Genomic DNA, 21,204 nt, shown 5'->3' on the forward strand with positions numbered 1-21,204 from the left:
CAATCCCAATTGCTCCCATGCCACCACGGACCCTTGTAAAGTAATTATTTCCTTTTTTTAATACAATTATAGCATTTAATACTACTGGGAGAAAATTTTTCCTTGGCTCTTACATTAAGGTCCGCACAATACTTTTGTTACATTTAGATAAATGTTAAAATTCATGTAAAATAAAATTTGAAACTGTTGATCAGCATACATATGTTTATTTGAACACCATTATAAAAAATAAAAGTCTGCTTTAATAAAAAAATACCCTTAATGCAGAATGTTTTTAATATGCAAGTAATGATGTCATTTGTATGCTACCCTACATAGCTGGGTAGCCTTATGACATGGGATATGTGTTTTCTGCATTAGCTATTAGAAAGGAAAAGTGTTACAGCTATGCTTGGTGCAGGGCAGCAGCAATGCAGTGGTTTTGTACACTACACTGTCCAGTTCTAGTATCTTCATTCACTCTGGTTCAACAGATGGTTTGGATATTGCAGTTAAGTAGCCCATGGTATTTTCTTTCATGGATTTATTACTCAGAGCATGCTGTCTAATTTTAGCGGTTTGGTATTTCATAAGGCATGTTCACCACAGAGTTTGAACGATGAGTAGTTATAAATGTCTTCCCAGCCTCCTGGGGTGGAGCTTTCCATTTCATGTTGAAGGTCTACTGAAGCAGCTGTCTCTTTGCTCTGATGCCAGAATTAGTTCTTGAGTCCTAAACAGTAGCCAGAGGACTTCAGCTCCAGCAAACATCTAATCATGGATCATCATGAAACAACTTCTGATAGCATTAACCTCAACCGTTTGTCGGTTGTATCCGAAGATGATGAAGACCATGACTCTGCCTTAACTATTGTTACTGTTCTTGACAAAGTAGCCTCCATTGTGGAGGCTGTGCAAGCCAGCCAGAAAAGAATTGAAGAACGTCACAGAGAAATGGAGAATGCCATCAAGACTATCCAGATTGATCTCCTGAAACTTGCACAGGCTCACAGCAATACTACCTACACTGTTAACAAACTACTTGAGAAGACCCGTAAAGTAAGCACCAATGTGAAAGATGTAAGATCACGAGTAGATAAACAGAGTGATCAGGTCCAAAATGTAGAATCCAAGCAAGAAGAGATGCTGAGAAAGAACAAATTCAGAGTTGTCATTTTTCAGGTAATAAAATAAAACTGGATTGCCAGTTGTTGGAGTTGAATGTTTCATAAAAATTACTTGTGACATTTTGAAGAAATAAGTACTTAGTTTTTTGTGGTTTTTCCTAATTATGTTTATGGTGATTAGTATTATTATTATGTAATTATATATACATTTACTGTTGGACATATTCCATATTTGTTTTTTGTTTTTCCACCCTTGCATTCCTTCAACATTTTCACCAAAATTTAGAAGTATATTTTAGGTCTTAGTAAAGTATACAAAACATACACATCCTATAACTATAAGCAACATTACCAAGATGTAGTTACTGCATAATTCACCCAAACTGCTGGGACTTGGGACCAATGGTATGACAGGTGTTTTGCTGTGATTGTGTGGGGAAAAGATTCTGATCATATATTCTACATTTAGATGTGTTAATTTCTGTCACCAGGCAGAGTAGCTAGTCCTAGCTACTCTGAGGCCTTGTCGGCCTCTGTGAATGGTAACATGAGACTATTGAGGATATATATATTAAAAAATGCACAGTAATTATTCCATAATATATGGAAGCAGCTTGTACGTTGCATCTTTGGACTATCTAATGCTTCTGTCACACTGCCAGGAGAGCAGCCCACCAAAGGTATTGGGATCTGGTATAATGGTGTCTGGTCGAGATCTGGCCACTACCTGGCAAATATGCCGGGATTTGGCAAAACAGATACCTCTGCATGCAGTGGTATTCTGGTAATGGCTGGAAACGCAAGATCCAGACAACTCCGGCAGGCTGTTCTCTGCTGTAACATCCTACAGGAGCTATGTTGGCAGTATAAAACTAGCCTAATCAAGTTTATACAACCATATTAGGCAGCTTACTTTGCACCAAAAATTTTGTGCAATTGGTTCACAAAGGGGGCGATTTATCAGAACTCGTGCAAAGGGAAACATGCTTAGTTTCCCACAGCAACCAATCACATTTTTTCATTTCCTTTGGATCTTATTGGTTGCTAGGGGCAACTGAGTCAGTTTTTTTTGTGCCAGTTTTGAAAAAAATCTTTCATTTAAGACACATCCGTTTCTGAGAAGTCATGCCCTCTTGTCGGAGAAGCCAAAACACAAGTATCTTAAATACTTCATAAATATGGCGCAAAGAATGAACAACAGTTTTTTTATGCAAAAGTGATGGCCTATTCTAACATTACGCCACCACTTTACAAGATGGAAATAACCCTTTAACACCTCCAAATGACACTTTATATCATTCATTCCCTGTTTGGTTGAGGTCACTTTGATTTTGCAGTTATACTTCTGTGACGTACATGCTTAGCCCTCACAAAATTGGATAACCATTTGGTCTGTTCTATGAGTGTTTTAAAAACGGACAAAAATTCTGCATGATTCTGGAAAAAAGCTTTCAGGTTTATGTAAAACTGACTTTAAAAGAATTTAAATGGTAGCAGCATAATATGCCATAGCTTAAACATCTGTGTCTATTATATTTTATGTGTATCACAGTAGCAAACAGAAATATTGATTACAATTTGCCTGAGGTAAAATACTTCTACTATTGAAAGGGAACTGTCATTTAGAAAGCACAAATAATCTTCCTTCAGTAACAATCAGGCCAATATTCTGTACAAATAATTAATAAACCTAACAGTGATTATCACATGGATACCATGTATATATCTTATCACTAACACAATATCGTAAGCTAAAAATATACAGTATTGGAATAGATTTTTATGAATTGGGGTAAAAAGTCCAGGATCAAATACCACTCCTCTACTAGAGATAAACAAACTGGTTCTGAATTAATCTAATTTGGCACAAATTTCCCCCAAACTTTGTTTTCCAGTGAATATTAATCTGTTGGGACTAATTTCAGATGAATTGCTCAAAATGGTGTTCACCATTTTGCAGATCATTCCAAGTCTTGAGACAGCAGGAAAGAAAGAGTATCATATGACTCCGGGAGGTGCCCCAGCCAGAAGGCTTGCCCATAATGCCATGCAGTCAGCCTCAAACAATCAGAAATGACTATACTGACATGTCATGGGCCCTATATAATATGCCAACTGAGAAATATATGTGGACCTACACATTGTATAGGATATCTAACAGAGAGAGAAAAGATCTTTGGGGTCATTTATTAAGACCAGCGTTTTAGACGTCCGTCTTAATACCTCTTGCTCTGTGCATTGATACACCTAAGTTATAAAGAGGTGATGGCCGTTACATATCTTAGGCGCATCCACCACCGGCCTAAAACAGACGTAGAAAATTATAAATGAGACAGGTTGGCTGGCCCCCTTCCACAGCCACGCCCCCTTTTTTTTTTAGCCCTGCCATGAATGTGAAAAATTCGCAGATTTGGCCGCTATTCCCCTTTGCGACTGAAAAAAATGACTCCAGACACACTATTCAGCCTCCTCCATTCAAATACCCTGCACCTGCCAACTGCACTTGCATTGTTGGGAGTTTTATGCAGATGCAGTGTGTGTGAATGAAGGAGGCTGAATGATGAACCTCGTCCATCTTATGGACAGGACCTCCATGTAGACAATACAGAAGATTTGCTCAACAAGGGAACATGGCTTAAAAAACATAGCATATGGCCCAGAATATCAACAAGGCTATATACAGTATGTCATATAGTCATTTTACATACACATTGATCAATACTACCCAGAAAGTGGTCAACAGTTTTTTAATTTTTTTAATAATGTGTGTCACCCCGTCACATAATTCACAATCACAGACACAAAGCTTTTACACTATTAATCCCGGCTCTTATGGTGTACCACCTGACGTACTGTGTCACAGCTGCTGTATGTTGTACTGGTGTACTTGTACCAAAAAGCTATTTTGAAGTTCAAAACAAGCCATTACTTTCCATTACCCCCATGTGTGTATAAATACCAACAGGCATCTCCCACCTTAAAGGGATCACTTCTGGACCACTTTTTAATTGTAAAAAGCATAACATCAGAAAGTGCAGTATGTTATTATACAGATTGTTACCACCAGCTATCATCCGTTTACCCACAGCCATGTATATCACTGTAACTTTGACATTATTGATGCTGTCTGATGTTTAAGAGCTTGAAAGGAATTGGATAGCGTCCCAGGAGACCCCCGGGTGTTAACAAGACTTTTCAGAGCAATTGGGGACACTTTTCGGACCCGAATAGAATCTGACAGGTGCTTCATTCAAATTAGACCCGAAATGAATTTGGGGAAATTAACTCTTCTCTAATCTCAACTAAACACAACTGATATTCAAAAAGGCATGAAAACTATATAATGTACATTGCTTATAGATTCAGATTGTAAATCTAAAGAGGAACTCAAGTGCTAGAATGCAAAGTAAAGATGAGGGCATCAATAGAGCAGTAGCACTCACCTTTGTGTGTTGTGCACATAGGCACAACAGCTAATTGGACCTATTGTTTTTAACCTCCTTAGGTGACAACAGCCAATGGTCCTGTCGGTTCTGGTAGCTTAGACCGAAGGAAGAAAAAGGACAGTGGAGAAGAAATTTTGATCTTTGCCTGTGCTGTCTTGAAGTGAAGCTTTTTGGATTTAGAATAAACATTAAGTGGAAAAAAAAATATTCTATATGCAGTTGAAAGCTCTATTCTTTCAAGACAATTCCAGCAAAGGTCCAAAGTTTCTTCTCCATTGCTACAGCTTTTGTATAGAAAGTAAATTCACCTTTCTTAATGTTGCGTTTTACAGAATACAAAGAAATCCTATATTGATTCACTTCAAAAATAGGTACGAAGAAAATCGTATCTCAGGATTGATCTGAAATAAAACTTACTGGTTTACTAGTACCATATTTAAGTACATCAACCATGCCAAAAGCCTACATGCAGGTGGAGTTGGGTCACCAAGGAAAAGGAGATAGATGGGTGTTCCATCATACTGATTATGCAGGGTGCAGTTCTCTAGCCTATGATTTGTAGAAGGTCTAATGGGCACACCTGGCACCACTGTTTCAACCCATTGAGGACAAGTCAGGATCTTTTGGATCTAGATGGACTTGACTGACCAGTGTAATGTTGCTAGCCACAGAGCTAAATGTGTAGCAAGTAAGAAGCCTTTCATGTTACTGCACTTTGTTCTCCAGCTGCTTCCCAGGTCAACAGTTAGTACAATGGATTGATGACATGTCGCAGTAAAAATAAAACAACTGTTTATTAAATGAGGTGGCCAGTATTAATTACTATCTGCAGATGTGCCGGGAACAGTACATACAGCTAGTAATAAGCATGATAAAACTATCGGCACTGATTTCCGACAGTGTAAGACCTCATGCACACAATCGTTAAATTTTCAGTGCTGTCCGCATCTTTTGCGGCCCCATTGAAGTGAATGGGTCCGCACCCGAGCCGAAAAAACTGCGGCTCAGATGCGGACCCGAAAAACGGTCGTGTGCTGCTATGCAGGGTTCCATCCATCAATGGCCTCCATTCATTTACACTGAGGATGGACATGGAAATTAGCGCATGCATGGTATGTTTCCATCAAGGCCACTGATCAAAAGAACCCTCCATCAGCAGCCATTTTCAGAGCGCAGGCAAGCTGACCTGCCTGTACATATGAATTATTCATGTATCAGACATTGGTGCCAATAGTTTAAGAATGCTTATTACTACATAGCTGCATGCATGTGCTGTTCCCAGGACATGTGCATCTAGTAATAGATACTGGCCAACCCCTTTAACAATCTAGCAAAGTGGACAATACAATCTGCATTTACAGTTATTTTACCTACAAAGTTTTGTAATCTGTCGTTTTTTCTGATGCATCTTTTTTTAAAGCTGAGCATGCACACTATATTCACTCCGCATCCACATTTCCTGAGAGCGGCCCCGATCTTCCAGTCTGAAGCTCTGGAAAAAAATAGAACATGTACTATTCTTGTCCGCAATTGCGGGCAAGAATAGGCAGTTCTATGGGGGTGCCGGCCGGGTGTATTGCGGATCCGCAAAACACCACGGATGTGTGAATGGAGCCTAACTGTCATGTTCAGGGGTCAGGGAAACCCCTGAACACATCACAAGCATACACAGAACAGACAACAAGATCCAGAGATAGCCAAAATGAATGCTTAATAAACAAAAGTACCAGACACACTAACAATAAAAATAAACCAGGCCAGGAAGGAACCGCAACTACGATAGACAGTGAGAATCATGAGCAAGCTGTACGGATCAGGCAGGTCAGTGTCAGAAGTGTAAGGCCTCTTTCACACGGGCGTCATGTTTTTTGCCCGGATAAGAGGCGGGTGCGTTGCGGGAAAATGCACGATTTTTCCGCGCGAGTGCAAAACATTGTCATGCGTTTTGCACTCGCGTGAGAAAAATCGCGCATGTTTGGTACCCAGACCCGAACTTCTTCACAGAAGTTCGGGCTTGGGATTGATGTTCTGAAGATTGTATTATTTTCCCTTATAACATGGTTATAAGGGAAAATAATAGCATTCTGACTACAGAATGCTTAGTATAATAGTGCTGGAAGGGTTAAAAATAATAAAAAAAAGTTAACTCACCTTCTCCTCTTGTTAGCGTAGATCCCGGTCTGTTCTTTAGCTGTGGACTGAATGACCTGAGGTGACGTCAGATCACATGCTCCAATCACATGGTCCATCACCATGGTGATGGAGCATGTGATCTGACGTCATCAAAGGTCCTTTAGCCCACAGATAAAGAACAGACCGGCATCTACGCTAACAAGAGGAGAAGGTGAGTTAACTTTTTTTATTATTTTTAACCCTTCCAGCACTATTATACTAAGCATTCTGTATTCAGAATGCTATTATTTTCCCTTATAACCATGTTATAAGGGAAAATAATACAGTGAATAGACTGTCACCTAGCAACCATGCGTGAAAATCGCACCGAATCCGCACTTGCTTGCGGATGCATGCGATTTTTACGCAACCCCATTCATTTCTATAGGGCCTGCGTTACGTGAAAAACGCACAAAGAGGAGCATGCTGCGATTTTCACGCAACGCACAAGTGATGCGTGAAAATCACCGCTCGTGTGCACAGCCCCATAGAAATGAATGGGTCAGGATTCAGTGCGGGTGCAGTGCGTTCACCGCACGCATCGCACCCGCACGGAAAACTCGCCCGTGTGAAAGGGGCCTAAGTGTGAGTCTAAGTTACCCTTTGGGACAAACCCTAAGGGTGTTATTCTGGTTCTCTCCTGGTTTTCACACTTCTATACAGGGATCTTGTCTTCACCACAGGGGGTAACTGGACCGCTACCTCCTGGGATGGTCTTGGTACACTTGTCAGCTGACCTGCAAGGAAACAGAGATGCTAGTGCAAGGCACCAGAAATCCAGGCATACTATATAAGACACACGGGGCATGGCAAACAGATCAGATCAGAACATAGACAGATAAGAACATAATCAGAGAAATACAAGCATGTCTGGAACCCATGCGGAAGAGGGAGAATGCTGTTCTCAGATAAACTTACTTGAAATCCTTGCAGAATCAGAAGCATGGCATTCACAGACAGGACATACAAACAGGGCTGGAACCCATGCATAACAGGAAGCATGGCACCCTCAGACAGACATGCAAACATACCTTGAACTCATGCAGAACATTCACAGACAGATCATGACATAAAGACATTAATGAATAACCAGGCTGACCACACAAGTCATGGTAGGGTAACAAAGGCACTGGTCAGGAGAGCAATCACCCTGCACTTGATCACCCAGCATTTCTGGAGACAGAATGAACTCCCAGGCATATCACACATGTCTAAATAGCAGGGTAATAAAGACACCCAACCACTTGATTTTAAACAAGATCATGGAAGCATTCAATTTAAATAGCCACATGGAACACACAATTCACAGGGCACAGTACACACACTATAAAGGCCGCAGCCAGCACACACCACACAAGCAACAAGCATACACGGAAACATCAACCCACAGCCAGTACGCAAGAGCGCATGCATCCAGTCTACATGGCAGCATGTGTCACAGAAGACTAACTGCGATACAAACACAAGGAGCAGAATATTCACAGGACACAGTTCACACACTAAGAAGACCTCAGCCACCATGCACCATCCAATAAACCAGCATACATGGGAACATCTGGGAACATCAACCACAGTCAGTTTGGAAGAGCACATGCAACCAGCTTACATGGCAAAACAGAATATGCACTTGACACTAACAGACTGAGGTGAGCTGTCCATCAATGTTTCTTTTGGCGATATTCTATCTCTGCATAGCCTAACACTATCCAATCATTGCGCAGGGACCCACTGGTAACACTAACCAGGACTTTTATTTTCAGACTGCTGGCAATTCATTCATAAATAGAGTTGAGCGGACACCTGGATGTTCGGGTTCGGCAGGTTCAGCTGAACTTGAAAAAAAAATTTGGGTTCGGGACCCGAACTTGACCCCGAACCCCATTGAAGTCAATGAGGACCCAAACTTTTGAGCACTAAAAAGGCTGTAAAAATGTCATGGAAAGAGCCTAGAGGGCTGCAAAAGGCATCAAAATGTGCTTAAGAGCATGGCAAATGCTTTGCAAACAAATGTGGCTAGGGAAATTAATAAAAAAAAAACATAAAAGACCTTAAAAAAAAAAAAATTGGAATGATGTAGGAGGAAGAGGTTGAGGAGGCGGTGAATGGGTGGATGTGGCCGTGTAGGCTCACGTGTCGTTCTAGGTGGAAGCAGCGAAGGAGGAATAGGTAGCCAACACAGATGTGTTTTATTTTGCATTTTTACATAGGGGTATCCCCCAAAATATTGGGACATATAAAAAAAATTGAATAAGTGCACTTGAGTACAAGGATGGATGGTTGAGGCTATTAGAACTGTCTATTCTGCACAAGGTACAGACAAGTCCTGAGGGATCCAAGCCTGGTTCATTTTAATGAACGTGAGCTTGTCCACGTTGGCTGTGGACAGGCGGCTGCGTCTGTCTGTAATGACACCTCCTGCCGTGCTAAATACACGTTCAGCAAGTACACTGGCTGCAGGGCAGGCCAGCACCTCTAAGGCATACAGGGCAAGCTCTGGCCATGTGGACAATTTGGAGACCCAGAAGTTGAATGGGGCAGAACTATCAGTCAGTACGTGTAGTCGTGTGCACAGGTACTGTTACACCATGTTGTTCAAATGCTGCCTCCTGCTAACACGCTCCATATCAGCAGTTGGGGCCGGTTGTTGTGGCGAGGTGACAAAGCTTTTCCACATGTCGGCCATGCTAACCCTGCCTTCTGAGGTGCTGGCGCTGACACAGCTGCATTGGCGACCTCTTCCTCCTCCTCTGCCTTCGCATTGTGCTTCCACTTGTCTCCCGGCGTCAGTCGAGAATGCTCTCAGGAGCGCGTCTACCAGCGTGCGCCTGTAGTCGCGCATCTTCCGATCACGTTCCAGTGAGGGAATTAAGGACAGCACATTGTCTTTGTAACGGGGATCCAGAAGGGTGGCCACCCAGTAGTCAGCACACGTTAAAATGTGGGCAACTTTGCAGTCGTTGCGCAGGCACTGCAGCATGTAGTCGCTCATGTTTGCCAGGCTGCCCAGAGGTAAGGACAAGCTGTCCTCTGTGGGAGGCATATCGTCTGCGTCCTCCGTATCCCCCCAGCCACGCACCAGTGATGGGCCCAAGCTGCGTTGGATACCACCTCGCTGTGAACATGCTTCATCCCCATCCTCTTCCTACTCCTCGTCCTCCAGTTTCTGCACCACCAAATTCAGCACCTGCGCCAGGCAAGGGATGTGCGTCAAACCGGCTAGTCCCAGAGCTGCAACGAGATTTCGCCCATTATCGCACACCACCAGGCCGGGCTTGAGGCTCACTGGCAGCAACCACTCATCGGTCTGTTGTTCTATACCCCGCCACAACTCCTGCGCGGTGTGGAGCCTGTCCCCCAAACACATTAGTTTCAGAGCGGCCTGCTGACGTTTACCCCTGGCTGTGATGAAGTTGGTGGTGAAGGTCTGTCGCTGACCGGATGAGGAGGTGGTAGAAGAGGAGGAGGAAGCCGAGTAGGAAGAGGAGGCAACAGGAGGGAAAGAATGATGCCCTACGATCCTTGGCGGCGGAAGGTTGGCGCCAAACAGCTCTCCTCCTGGGGCCCAGCTGCCACTACATTTACCCAGTGTGCAGTTAGGGAGATAAAGCATCCCTGGCCATGCTTACTGGTCCACGTATCTGTGGTTAGGTGGACCTTGCCACAGATGGCATTGCGCAGTGCACACTTGATTTTATCCGATACTTGGTTGTGCAGGGAGGGCACGGCTCTCCTAGAGAAGTAGTGATGGCTGGGAACGACGTACTGTAGGACAGCAAGCGACATGAGCTGTTTGAAGCTGTCCGTCTCCACCAGACGGAATGACAGCATTTCAAAGGCCAGCAGTTTAAGAAATGCTAGCATTCAGGGCCAGGGATCGAGGGTGGCTAGGTGGGAATTTACACTTTCTTTTAAAGGTTTGTGAGATGGAGAGCTGAATGCTTCCTTGTGACATGGTGGAGATGCTTGGTGATGGAGGTGGTGTTGTTGGTGGCACATCCTCTGTTTGCTGGGCGGCAGGTGCCAATGTTCCTCCAGAAGCGGAGGAAGAGGCCGAGGCAGCAGCAGAAGAGGGAGCAGGAGGGGCCTGAGCCCTTTCTTGGTTTTGAAGGTGCTTACTCCACTGCAGCCCGTGTCTCGCATGTAGATGCCTGGTCATGCAGGTTGTGCTAAGGTTCAGAACGTTAATGCCTCGCTTCAGGCTCTGATGGCATAGCGTGCAAACCACTCGGGTCTTGTCATCAGCACATTGTGTGAAGAAGTGCCATGGCAGGGAACTCCTTGAAGCTGCCTTTGGTGTGCTCGGTCCCTGGTGACGGTGGCCACTGGCCAGTAGCAGGTGAACTGTTTTGGCGACGGCTGCTCTGCTTTTGCACCCTGATCCTGCTTTTGCTACTCTGTTGGCTCAGTCTCACCACTGCCTCTTCCTCTGAACTCTGAAAGTCAGTGGCACGATCTTCATTCCATGTGTGGTCTATGACCTCATCGTCCCCTTAAATTAGTTTGACATGACTTATCCCTCATGAAGCCATGCTGATATGGCATTATTTGCTTATTTTCATTGAGGTTCTCCATGATAGCAACTCTTAGAAAACCCTCAGTTTAACCACGACAGAAGTTAGACTTAACAGACTGTAGTTTCTGGGCTCTGTTTTTGACAAAGATACATACATCGGTTTAGTGTAGTAAGGTATAATTATGATCCACCTTACTTTTTGTCCTGAGGATTCTATAAGATGGCTTGTTTTCGGAGAGTAACTGCAGACAATTACAGCTACAGTATTTATATGTTAGAGAGCTATCGGACCAATACTTGTTCTTTCCTATATGAGGAGAAGGAATTAAACTGCTGCCAGATCCCTACAACAGCAACTTAATTTCCATAGGGCCAAAGGATTGACTGTGTTGCAATCCAGAATGTAGAAATCAACATACCTAATCATTATGTAACCTGATGTTTGCCTTTAGGGGACTGTGGAAGTATCCTCGTACACATCAAATCAGCAGCCAATGTGGTTTGGGAACCAGTTAAATGTGTACAGCAAACTTTATGCCCATATTGCACAAATGTATCAGGTAATCTGCAGAAAACATTGAGGGTAGATATACTGTATTAGGTAATAGTTTATTTTGAGCCAGAAGATTATGGGGGAATTTACCAAGCATGTTGCACCAGAATTATGGTGTAAAATGTGCCAAAAATAATGGTGTTTTGATGCGCGAAATATATCAACTGCTTTCTCCAGAATTTTCGCCATAACGAATGCATCACGCCAGATATGTATTATAAATGTCATATTTCACCTCATTTATCATCCTCTTATCGGTAGAAATGGCTCAAATTGTTGCAGACAATTTACCCTTAGGATTTTTCATTTTTGCTTTTTTCTTTTTCTTCCCTATCTTCCTTGAGCCATAACATTTTCATTTTTCCGTTTACATAGCTGTATGAGGGCTTATTGGTGCAGGACAAGTTGTAATTTCTAATGCCACAATTTAATATGGCATACAATGTAGTGGGAAGCAGGAAGAAAATGGTCTGGAATTGATAAAAACGAAATTCCTCCACCTTTTTTATGGGTTTTGTTCTCGTGCAGCAAAACTGACCCGTTCCCTTCATTCTCTGGGTCAGTACAGTTACAACGATGCCACATTTGTATAGGTTTTTATGTCAAAATAGTGTAAAAATACATTTCAACTTTGGAAAAAAAAAATTACATCGCAATATTCTGACCCCCATAACTTTTTTAAAAAGTCAAATTTTAGTGCAGTTGGTGTTATAATGTAGCAAATAAAGAGAAATAGGTGGGTAATCAGGTTTACAGTTTTAAAAAGTCACATTTTAAAAGTGGTATGCGCCTTTTGATATAGGAGGTGAAATAAATCACCATTTTGTAATTGTAATGTCGCAAATTATGCCATTATTGATAAATGTCCACCTTTGTCTTTGGCATTTTTTTTTTTGTGTCAAGTGACCAGTATGTGGATTGCTAAATGAAAGAGGTTTTGTCACTTCTGCAAAAGCATTTATCATGTAGAGAAGGTTAAAAGAAGGCACTTTCTAATACAGTGAGGAACAGAAGTATTTGAACACCCTGCGATTTTGCAAATTCTCCCACTTAGAAATGGATGGAACTGAAATTCACATAGTAGGTGCATTCCCATTCTGGGATAAATCAGGAAATCACATTGTACGATTTTTAAAGAATTTATTTGTCTTGCACTGCTGAACATAAGTACCTGACGAAACCTGACAGATCTAGAGGAGATCTGTGTGGAGAAGTGGGCCAAAATCCCTGTTGCAGTGTGTGCAAACCTGGTCAAGAACTACAGGGAAACGTTTGACCTCTGAAATTGCAAACAAAGGCTTCTGTACCAAATATTAACACTGATTTTCTCAGATGTTCAAATACTTATGTTCAGCAGTGCAAGACAAATACATTCTTTAAAAATCATATAATGTGATTCCAGATTTTTATTTTTTTTATTCAGTTTTTTCAGAGTAGGAATGCACCTACAATGTGAATTTTAGACTCCTCCATGATTTCTAAGTGGGAGAACTTGCAAAATCACAGGGTGTTCAAATACTTCTGTTCCTCACTGTATACTGTGATTATCCATATTGCTTACTTTGCTGGCACATTATACACTGCTTATATGCTAATGTTCCGGCCACTGCCGCAGTGCTGATGCGAGGTGGCCTGAACAGGAGCTGCTGCATTAGCTTGCCTATGTGCATTCCTATAATCCAGCAGGGGTGGCTGTTCTTGCACACTATTGGAAAAAGCACAGCAAAGGAGACAATATAGATAATAACAATACATCAGTAAGTGCCTTGTTTTATCTTTATCTACATGAAAAATCGACTTGCTGAAGTGACAAAACTCTTTTAACCTGTGATGTTGTTTTAGAAAGTGAAGGGAAGATGAGGCACAATGTACCTTAAGAATTCCTATTTGTTTTTGGCCTTTATACTATCAGAATTTACACCACATTTTATACTACATTGAACCTGGTACAATTTTTTTCACAAAATGCATGAATAAGGCGCAGAAGAGGACTAGTCCAAAAGTTGTCCAAAAAACTTGTGTCTAGCATGTTGTAAATGAAACAAAATTGTGGTACATACAGAGCAAGCAGGATAAGCGGAGCGGATTGATATATATATTTTTTGGTAAAGATTTGATGAAACCTGTAATTTATACATTTATATCTTTGTTTTTTCACCTCCTGTGAACATCTATCATACAGAAATGAGGACTTATGAGTGATTGATAGCATTCTGTGTATAGAGTGTGTATAACTAGAGGGATAGCTGTCAGTCACTAATAACCCATCCTCCCTGTACCGATAGCTCTTCACAGGAGGTGACAAAAGCAAAGATATAAATGTATAAATTAGAGGTTTTACTGGATCTCCACCCCCCCCCCCCCCCCCCCAAAAAAAAAAAAAAAAATCAATATATACATCTCAATCTGATACACGGTGCTTTCAGATTGCATTGCATTTTATGGTGACAGGTCTTCTTTAAAATACAGACACAGACACATATCTGTCATTCAATATGCTGTACCTCTTGCTTTAGATGGTGCATACTTCTGGGGTCACAATAATATAACAGAGGCTTAGGACACTTCTACTGTGCGAGATTTCATAAGATTGAAATTGTATTGTCACCAAAGAATGTTGTGTGGCATATTTAAAGCTGAAATATTACCAAGAACATACAAAAATAAAACTTGTTTTCCCAGAAGTGTTGATAACATTGCTGTACCATGTTATGGAAATTATTTCAAACATTTACATTTCTATTTTATTGCAGGAAGATATCCAGTGCCCTACTAAAGTGAGCATTGCTAAGGAATCATCATTAGATGGGCTTTTAAGGGATAAACTTTACCCCCCTAATGACCTCTCTTCTGATGAGGAGTATGAAGTTCCAGAGTCCAGGTCCTCTCGACTGAAAAAATCTGGCAAAGAGCGCATTGATAATATCAAAAAAGCATTTTCTAAGGAAAACATGCAGAAAACTAAACAAAGTTTTGGAAAGAAAGTAAACCGTATCCGCACCAGAATAGTGACTCCAGAAAGGAGAGAGAGAATAAGGCAGTCTGGTGAGAGGCTTAAACAGTCTGGAGAAAGATTCAAGCAGTCCATAGCAAAGGCAGCACCCAATAAAGAAACATTTAAACTCAAGAAGAAAGAAAAACAGCGCACCACAGCGGAAGGCCAAGAAGGTGAGAAAGAGGATGCTCAATCTGTCTCAGAGGGTCCCTTAGTTGAGCCCATCTCAGAAGTCACCTACACTGAAGTGGTCACTATAAAAAAGAAGAAGAAAAAGAATGAAGATAAGGCAGAACTTTTGCCAGATCAAGAAGAGGAGAAACCCGCTCCAGTTTCAGAAAAACCTTTGCTGAAACTGGAAACAAAATTAGGTGCAGAAGATACCCCACTTGTAGACATCAAGCTGTCATAGACGAATAACTTGAAAGGAATAGTTTGCATTACATTTCTAACATGCCCCACTAGGTGTGTGTCTTCAAGCAGTTAAAAGACAGTGGTGCTCTATAAGTCTGCCCAAATATTGTAAGACTGCTAATGTATGCCAATAGATTAATCCATACTTTATGATATTTTTAACTACTGATCTTTTTTTAGAACTTGAACACATCTATGAAATCTGGTCAGTTTTAGGGCACTAAATTTCATTTGGCCATAACGTTCTATATTCTATAAATTCATCTTTACTTATATAAGGAAATTCAATCTGAAATATGAAATTACAGCAGAAAAAGTATTAATGTGATTAGTTGTTATACAAAGATATCAATGATGATGAAGATATGAGGTAATATTGGCTATGGTGCTCTACATGTGGTAGGTATAGGATATAGGATATCAGAAAGGAACCAAACCCTTATCTCATAGCATGTTAATGTTTTGGGATATTTTTGATGAATGAATTATTATTTTTATTATATGTGTGAATTCCATATATACAGATGTGTGGGTGTGTATAAATACAATGAAGCGAGTTAGTGTATATTTTCTTGAGAAAGCATAGACATGGGTCAGACTAGTGTAGTGTTGTAACTTACTTAAAAATAGACATCTGGTCATAAATTGTATTGCGTGGGAATGAAGCATGATTGGTAGTGTCTCCTGTCATTGGATTAGGCTCTGTTCACGCTAGTGGCATAGATCCCAAAGAATCTCGATGGAATCCATTGACTATAATGTGGTCCATTAGGTTTCTGTCAGGTTGCATTTTTTGTGACTGTAGGCTATTTTTGCAATTAAAAATACCAGAACCTCTGATGGAAAATTAAAAATCTAAATATGAACCGAACCTTAGCTGTTCACATTTGGAAGTATTAAGCATGCATTTATTTTAAAGAAGACACTATTTGCGTTTAATTGATCAAATCCTGGCTGGAGAAGAGATTTGCAGAAGGGATAAATGAGATGTCCAAAGATCAAACACCACGATTGCAATGTTTTGTCATATCCCAGCAAACATTTTAAGATGGGAGTAATCTTAAAATTACATTTTTTGTGGAAATATAATTCAATAATACAATATGATCTATGCAGTCAATGAAAGTAGACCTTTTATATTACATATGTATTTAATATCTTGGCTGCAAATTGTAAAGACAGTGAGAAAACACTGCATATCATTTGCATACATAGCATTTGTTCTTATGATAATTTTATTAGCCAGCAAGCTACGACTAATGGCAGGTCAAGTATCCAGAACACAGGTGGAATTTTTCATGAGGTGCAGTAAACTTCATGTGAATAGTATGTAAATTGACATGAACAATTTCCTCATAACCATGTGAATTTTTAATTTAAAGTGTAACTGTCATTTTTTGTTGTTGTAATGTATAGGGGCAGTGATACTGACTATTTTTGTAATATAATTAAATTACTGAAATCGTACATTTATATTAGAAAAATAGCTCTAAAGTCCCAACGCTTCTCTGTCTTCTGTTTACATAACAGCCAGTGTTAGCAAGTCTTCACTGTTATGTAAACAGAAGACAGAGGAGCAGTTGCTAAGGCTCAAAATCGGCCACTTTACAGCTATTTTTCTAATATAAATGTACAATTTCAGTAATATCACTTTCCCTACACATTACAAAAATTAAAAAAAAGAGTGACAGTTACACTATAATTATAAGGCAGTAGAAGGTGAAAATCACAAGGAAAGCAGTGGGTAGACTAGGAGAAAAGTAAGAGCGCAGACATAGGGTGATAGCAGAAGTTGTACACCTGTAGATGTTGTGAGCAGTCACTACAACTATAAAGTAAGTATGCTGATTAACATGAAATGTGAGGCTTGCAATCTGGATATGGTCAAACGTCAGGATTGAACCCGGCTGGATTCAGAGGTGGATATGAAATGCAATGTAGAACAAAATAAGAAAATAGGATATTTACATATCTAGGAGGAGCCGTAAGTGTATCAGATAGGAGGTTCTCAATATATACCAAACTGAACAGCATGTTCCAGTTAAAGAATAGAACATATCTGCGGCTGTTTCAGGTATAACAGCTCAGCTGCGTTCAAGTGTCAAATGCAAAGGGTCTGGTACATATGTTCTGTTTTTACAGTTTTCTGGTGCTTGATTTTTCAAAGGTGCAATTACATACTTATTACATTATTATTATTACAATTACATACACATGCCAAATGTCGGGGACTGCCTCCATATTTCAGATGAAGCTGCTCTCATACAGCCTGTTTGGACACTACTAATATGATAGGTGCTCTTGGGATGGGTTGGTTTGTCTGAGGTTGTGTTTTTCATATATATTGACCTCTGTTGGTTTTAATAACATAGCTACATATAAAGATGACATTGACAGCTATATTATATAGAATAGCTATGTTGCTATATTATTGTTAACCATATAATTGGTATATTCAGTCTTGCTTACAGTGTATTTGCTGTGGTAGGCAGGGTAAGCGGATGCAGAACAGAGGCAAAAGAAACCTGTTTGTAAAGCAAAACTTCAGTGTTTATTCACACAAGAAGAAAAAACTACAGCAAGCATTGACATTGTCTTAGTGTTCGTTCACACAAAGGAAAGTCCAAAGCACAAGAACAGTCACCTTGTTAGCAGGCTCTTTCAGCGGTCCACAACAGGCTTTAGGGGGCCTGTTTCCCCACATGCGGCTCTCAGCCCTCTAGTACGGCACCATGCCTCAGATCCCAAAACAGAGACCTTGATTCTGAGCCCAGCTGCCTATTTAAAGGACAGCCAGGTGCTGCCAAAACCTGGAACGGCACTTAAACTCCGGTCCGGTATTTGATCTCACCGGGCTGGAAATCAGCCCAGCCGCCCATGTTGGGAGAAAAATGCCTGCCTTCCCAAACAAAACCCCTTGCTATGTCACACATTGCACACTGTCTAAATACTAAAAGGGTTGATTTATCAAAATTAGTGCAAGTGGAAAGTAGAGCAGTTAGCCATAACACCCGATTGGTATCTGCTCTGAGAAGACTTTCTAGAGGTTCTTTGAAAATTAAAAGCAGTAATCTGAATGGCATCCCCAGCTATTTTGATTTGTGACACTGATAAATTTGGCAAAATTATGTTTATTTACCTCTAGACTGAATAATGGACAAGTATTCATCAGATCCAAACCTCAATGTATGAACAACCTGAGTGTCAGTGAGGCACTTTATGAGCTACAACCTCAGTATATGCAGATGTAGCAGACATGAATTTGTCATTTACCTGGTTATTGTGTACATCCTGATAGCTCTTTCAGTAAAACCAAACAGTAAAATATACCGTATTTATCGGCGTATAACACGCACTTTTACCCCCTGAAAATAGGGGGCAAATTATGTATGCGTGTTATACGCCGATATAATGTTAAGAAGCCATGTTTTTACATACCGGAGGTATAACATTAAGACGGCGCAGCGCCTGCCGCAGCTCCCTCCTCATGCGCCACCTGTCCCAGCTCCCTCTGTCATGCGGCGCCTGCCCCAGCTCACTCTGTCATGCGCCGCCTGCCTGTTCATTAATAAAGTGAGATAAGCAGGCAGGCGGTGCATGAGGAGGGAGCTGGGGCAGGCGGTGCATGAGGAGGGAGCTGGGGCAGGCTGCGCATGAGGAAGGAGCTGGGGCAGGCAGCGCATCAGGAGGGAGCTGAGACAGGCGGCGCTTGACCGAGGGAGATGCCGGTCTGCGCCGTCTTAATGTTATACCTCCGGTACTACAGTAAGTATCGTACAGAGCATATACAAGAGATCAGATTGAATGTTTAACAGTTGCGGGGCCTGGTGTATTAGAGTAGAGTCACTGCACCGGGCCCTGCCATGAGTGTCCCCGCCTCCTCTCTCCACACTGATCCATCTGATGGGGGATCTGTAGATGACACTTATGGGGATCTGTGGAGGACATAAGAGTCATCCACAGAGCCCCATAAGTGTCATCCTTTTACATTATTTACCTTATAAGTGGTAATAATATTAATAAAAAAAAGTTCTGAGCTACCCTTTTTTTCCTGAAATTTCCCTCTTAAAATGAAGGTGCGTGTTATACGCCTGTGCGTGTTATACGCCGATAAATATGGTATTCCTTTTTCTGGTCTGGTTTTAATTTCCAATTTTTTATACATTTTTTTGTGGAATATTATGGGGGCTGCCATTTTATCTAATCTGCTGTTTACAGCATTTAGAGATATGCTTTACATCAGCTAAGTGGACTAAAGTTTCATTGACTTCTATGGGAAGATTTGTAGACAAGCTGTGACTTGTGCAGAGATCATTATACAGGGAGCGGGTAGATAAGCTTTAAACACCATTCTATGGGATACTACAATTTACACATCATAAACAAATAGTATGTAAAACTGCAAAATCAGCTATGGGGGCTGCCATCTTATCTAATCTGATGTTTACAGCATTTAGACATATGCTTTACAGCAGCTAGATGGACCATAGGCCATAATGGACACTAGATTTTCATTGATGTCTATGGGAATATTTGTAGACAAGCTGTAACTTGCGCTGAGATCATTGTAACTGGAGGGGGTAGATAAGCTTTAAACACCATTCTAGGTGATACTACAATCTATACATCATCAAATAATAGTGTGCCACATTTCAAAATCAGCTTTACTGCAATGACAAACACAGCATTGCTACATCTATATTGTAACCCTAAAATATTATGTGTTATATGTTCGGACAGGCTCCAAACCTCAAGTTTGATTACTGTATTTGAGTACAGTTAACCCTTCATACTAAGTCTGATTTATAAGTTCTTTGGGTTTGGGCATAAAGAAGAAGGATTATTTGCATCTCAACCTATGATGTAATTATTTTGTTAAGACCATAAAAAATTTGTCATTTTGTAGCATCTACTGGAAATGGCTTCATTTGAATTGCTAAGCAATAATATATGACAGAATCTGATTATTTGTTATGCAACACCATTAATAAATTCCCATCTTTTGAAATCAATCATTCCATGCAATTCACTGGAATGTTGTCTCTAAATTATAAACTACGGTATTTTGTTGCATGAGACCTGCCTTTTCACAGGATTGTAAATCTTGTGAATAATGTCTTTTCTCATTGTGCTACTAATTAGTCCAGAAATCAGTGCCATTACAATCTACATATTTACCAGGATTGAAAAAAGCCAATGCCTGGAGAACAAGGGCTGCCAGAGAGGCCACGTACACATCTACATGCAGATTCACAATGAATCCTATACCATGCATGTAGAATATTCACAGCTGGTTGGAGGAGAGACATGCTAATAATGTTGGAAACAAGAGCTTTCCACCTTCCTTATATAAACACATAGGCGGACATTTATTAAGATTGGCTATTGATGCGCCATTTTTAAATCATGTTAGCTGCAGATGGATGCACCAAACTTATTTTGAGACATGGCCTCTACATAACTTTGGTACCAGCTGTGTGACATGCTTTAATCTACACCTGCCCCCTTGCTGGCTTAGATTAAGATAGTTTTCCATCCCAAAAACTGGCGTGGAAAGTAATGAATGAGACGGTTTGCCGGTCCGCCCTCATCACGTCCCCTTTTATGCCACTTTGCAAAAGTAGCGCTGAGCGGTGAAAAGTTGCAGATTTTGCCCACAAAACACCTTTGCGACAAAGTCTGCAACATAAATATGCGAAAAAGATAATAAGTGACCCCCATAGAGTAAAAGCAATAACTGTACAGGTAAACCTCTCACTGTATCGGGAACATTATGACTGCTACAACTTACTGCCCCTTGTCCTGACACTGTGTAGATAATTGTACAACACTGTGTCAAAGGCCTCAAGCACACGACAGTTGTTGTGTTCCGTTCCGCAAAATGGGGATTCGTTGTTCCATGATCCGTTTCTGTTTTTGTTTCCGTGTGTTTTCCTTTATTTTTGGAGGACCACCAGACATAAAGGAATGTTTAAAAAAATCTAAGACAGGTTTGCCATGGAAAT

At 40.9% G+C, this 21,204-nt stretch overlaps 1 protein-coding gene across 1 annotated transcript; it reads left to right on the plus strand.

Annotated features, from left to right (window-relative positions):
* The first annotated feature begins 660 nt into the window (after positions 1–660).
* On the plus strand, positions 661–16,088 carry CAVIN4 (caveolae associated protein 4). The gene is made up of 2 exons (XM_044294685.1): positions 661–1,161; positions 14,544–16,088. The coding sequence occupies exons 1-2, from the start codon at positions 757–759 to the stop codon at positions 15,195–15,197; spliced, it is 1,059 nt and encodes a 352-aa protein (XP_044150620.1). The 5' UTR covers positions 661–756; the 3' UTR covers positions 15,198–16,088.
* Positions 16,089–21,204: the final 5,116 nt, after the last annotated feature.

This window comes from Bufo gargarizans, chromosome 5, assembly GCF_014858855.1.
Source record: "Bufo gargarizans isolate SCDJY-AF-19 chromosome 5, ASM1485885v1, whole genome shotgun sequence".
Classification (NCBI taxonomy): Eukaryota; Metazoa; Chordata; class Amphibia; order Anura; family Bufonidae; genus Bufo; species Bufo gargarizans.

Coding starts and splice junctions, on each gene's coding strand:
- CAVIN4 (XM_044294685.1), top strand. CDS start 757: ATGGATCATCATGAAACAACTTCTGATAGCATTAACCTCAACCGTTTG. Junction 1,162..14,543: donor TCAGAGTTGTCATTTTTCAG/GTAATAAAATAA, acceptor ATTTTATTGCAG/GAAGATATCCAGTGCCCTAC.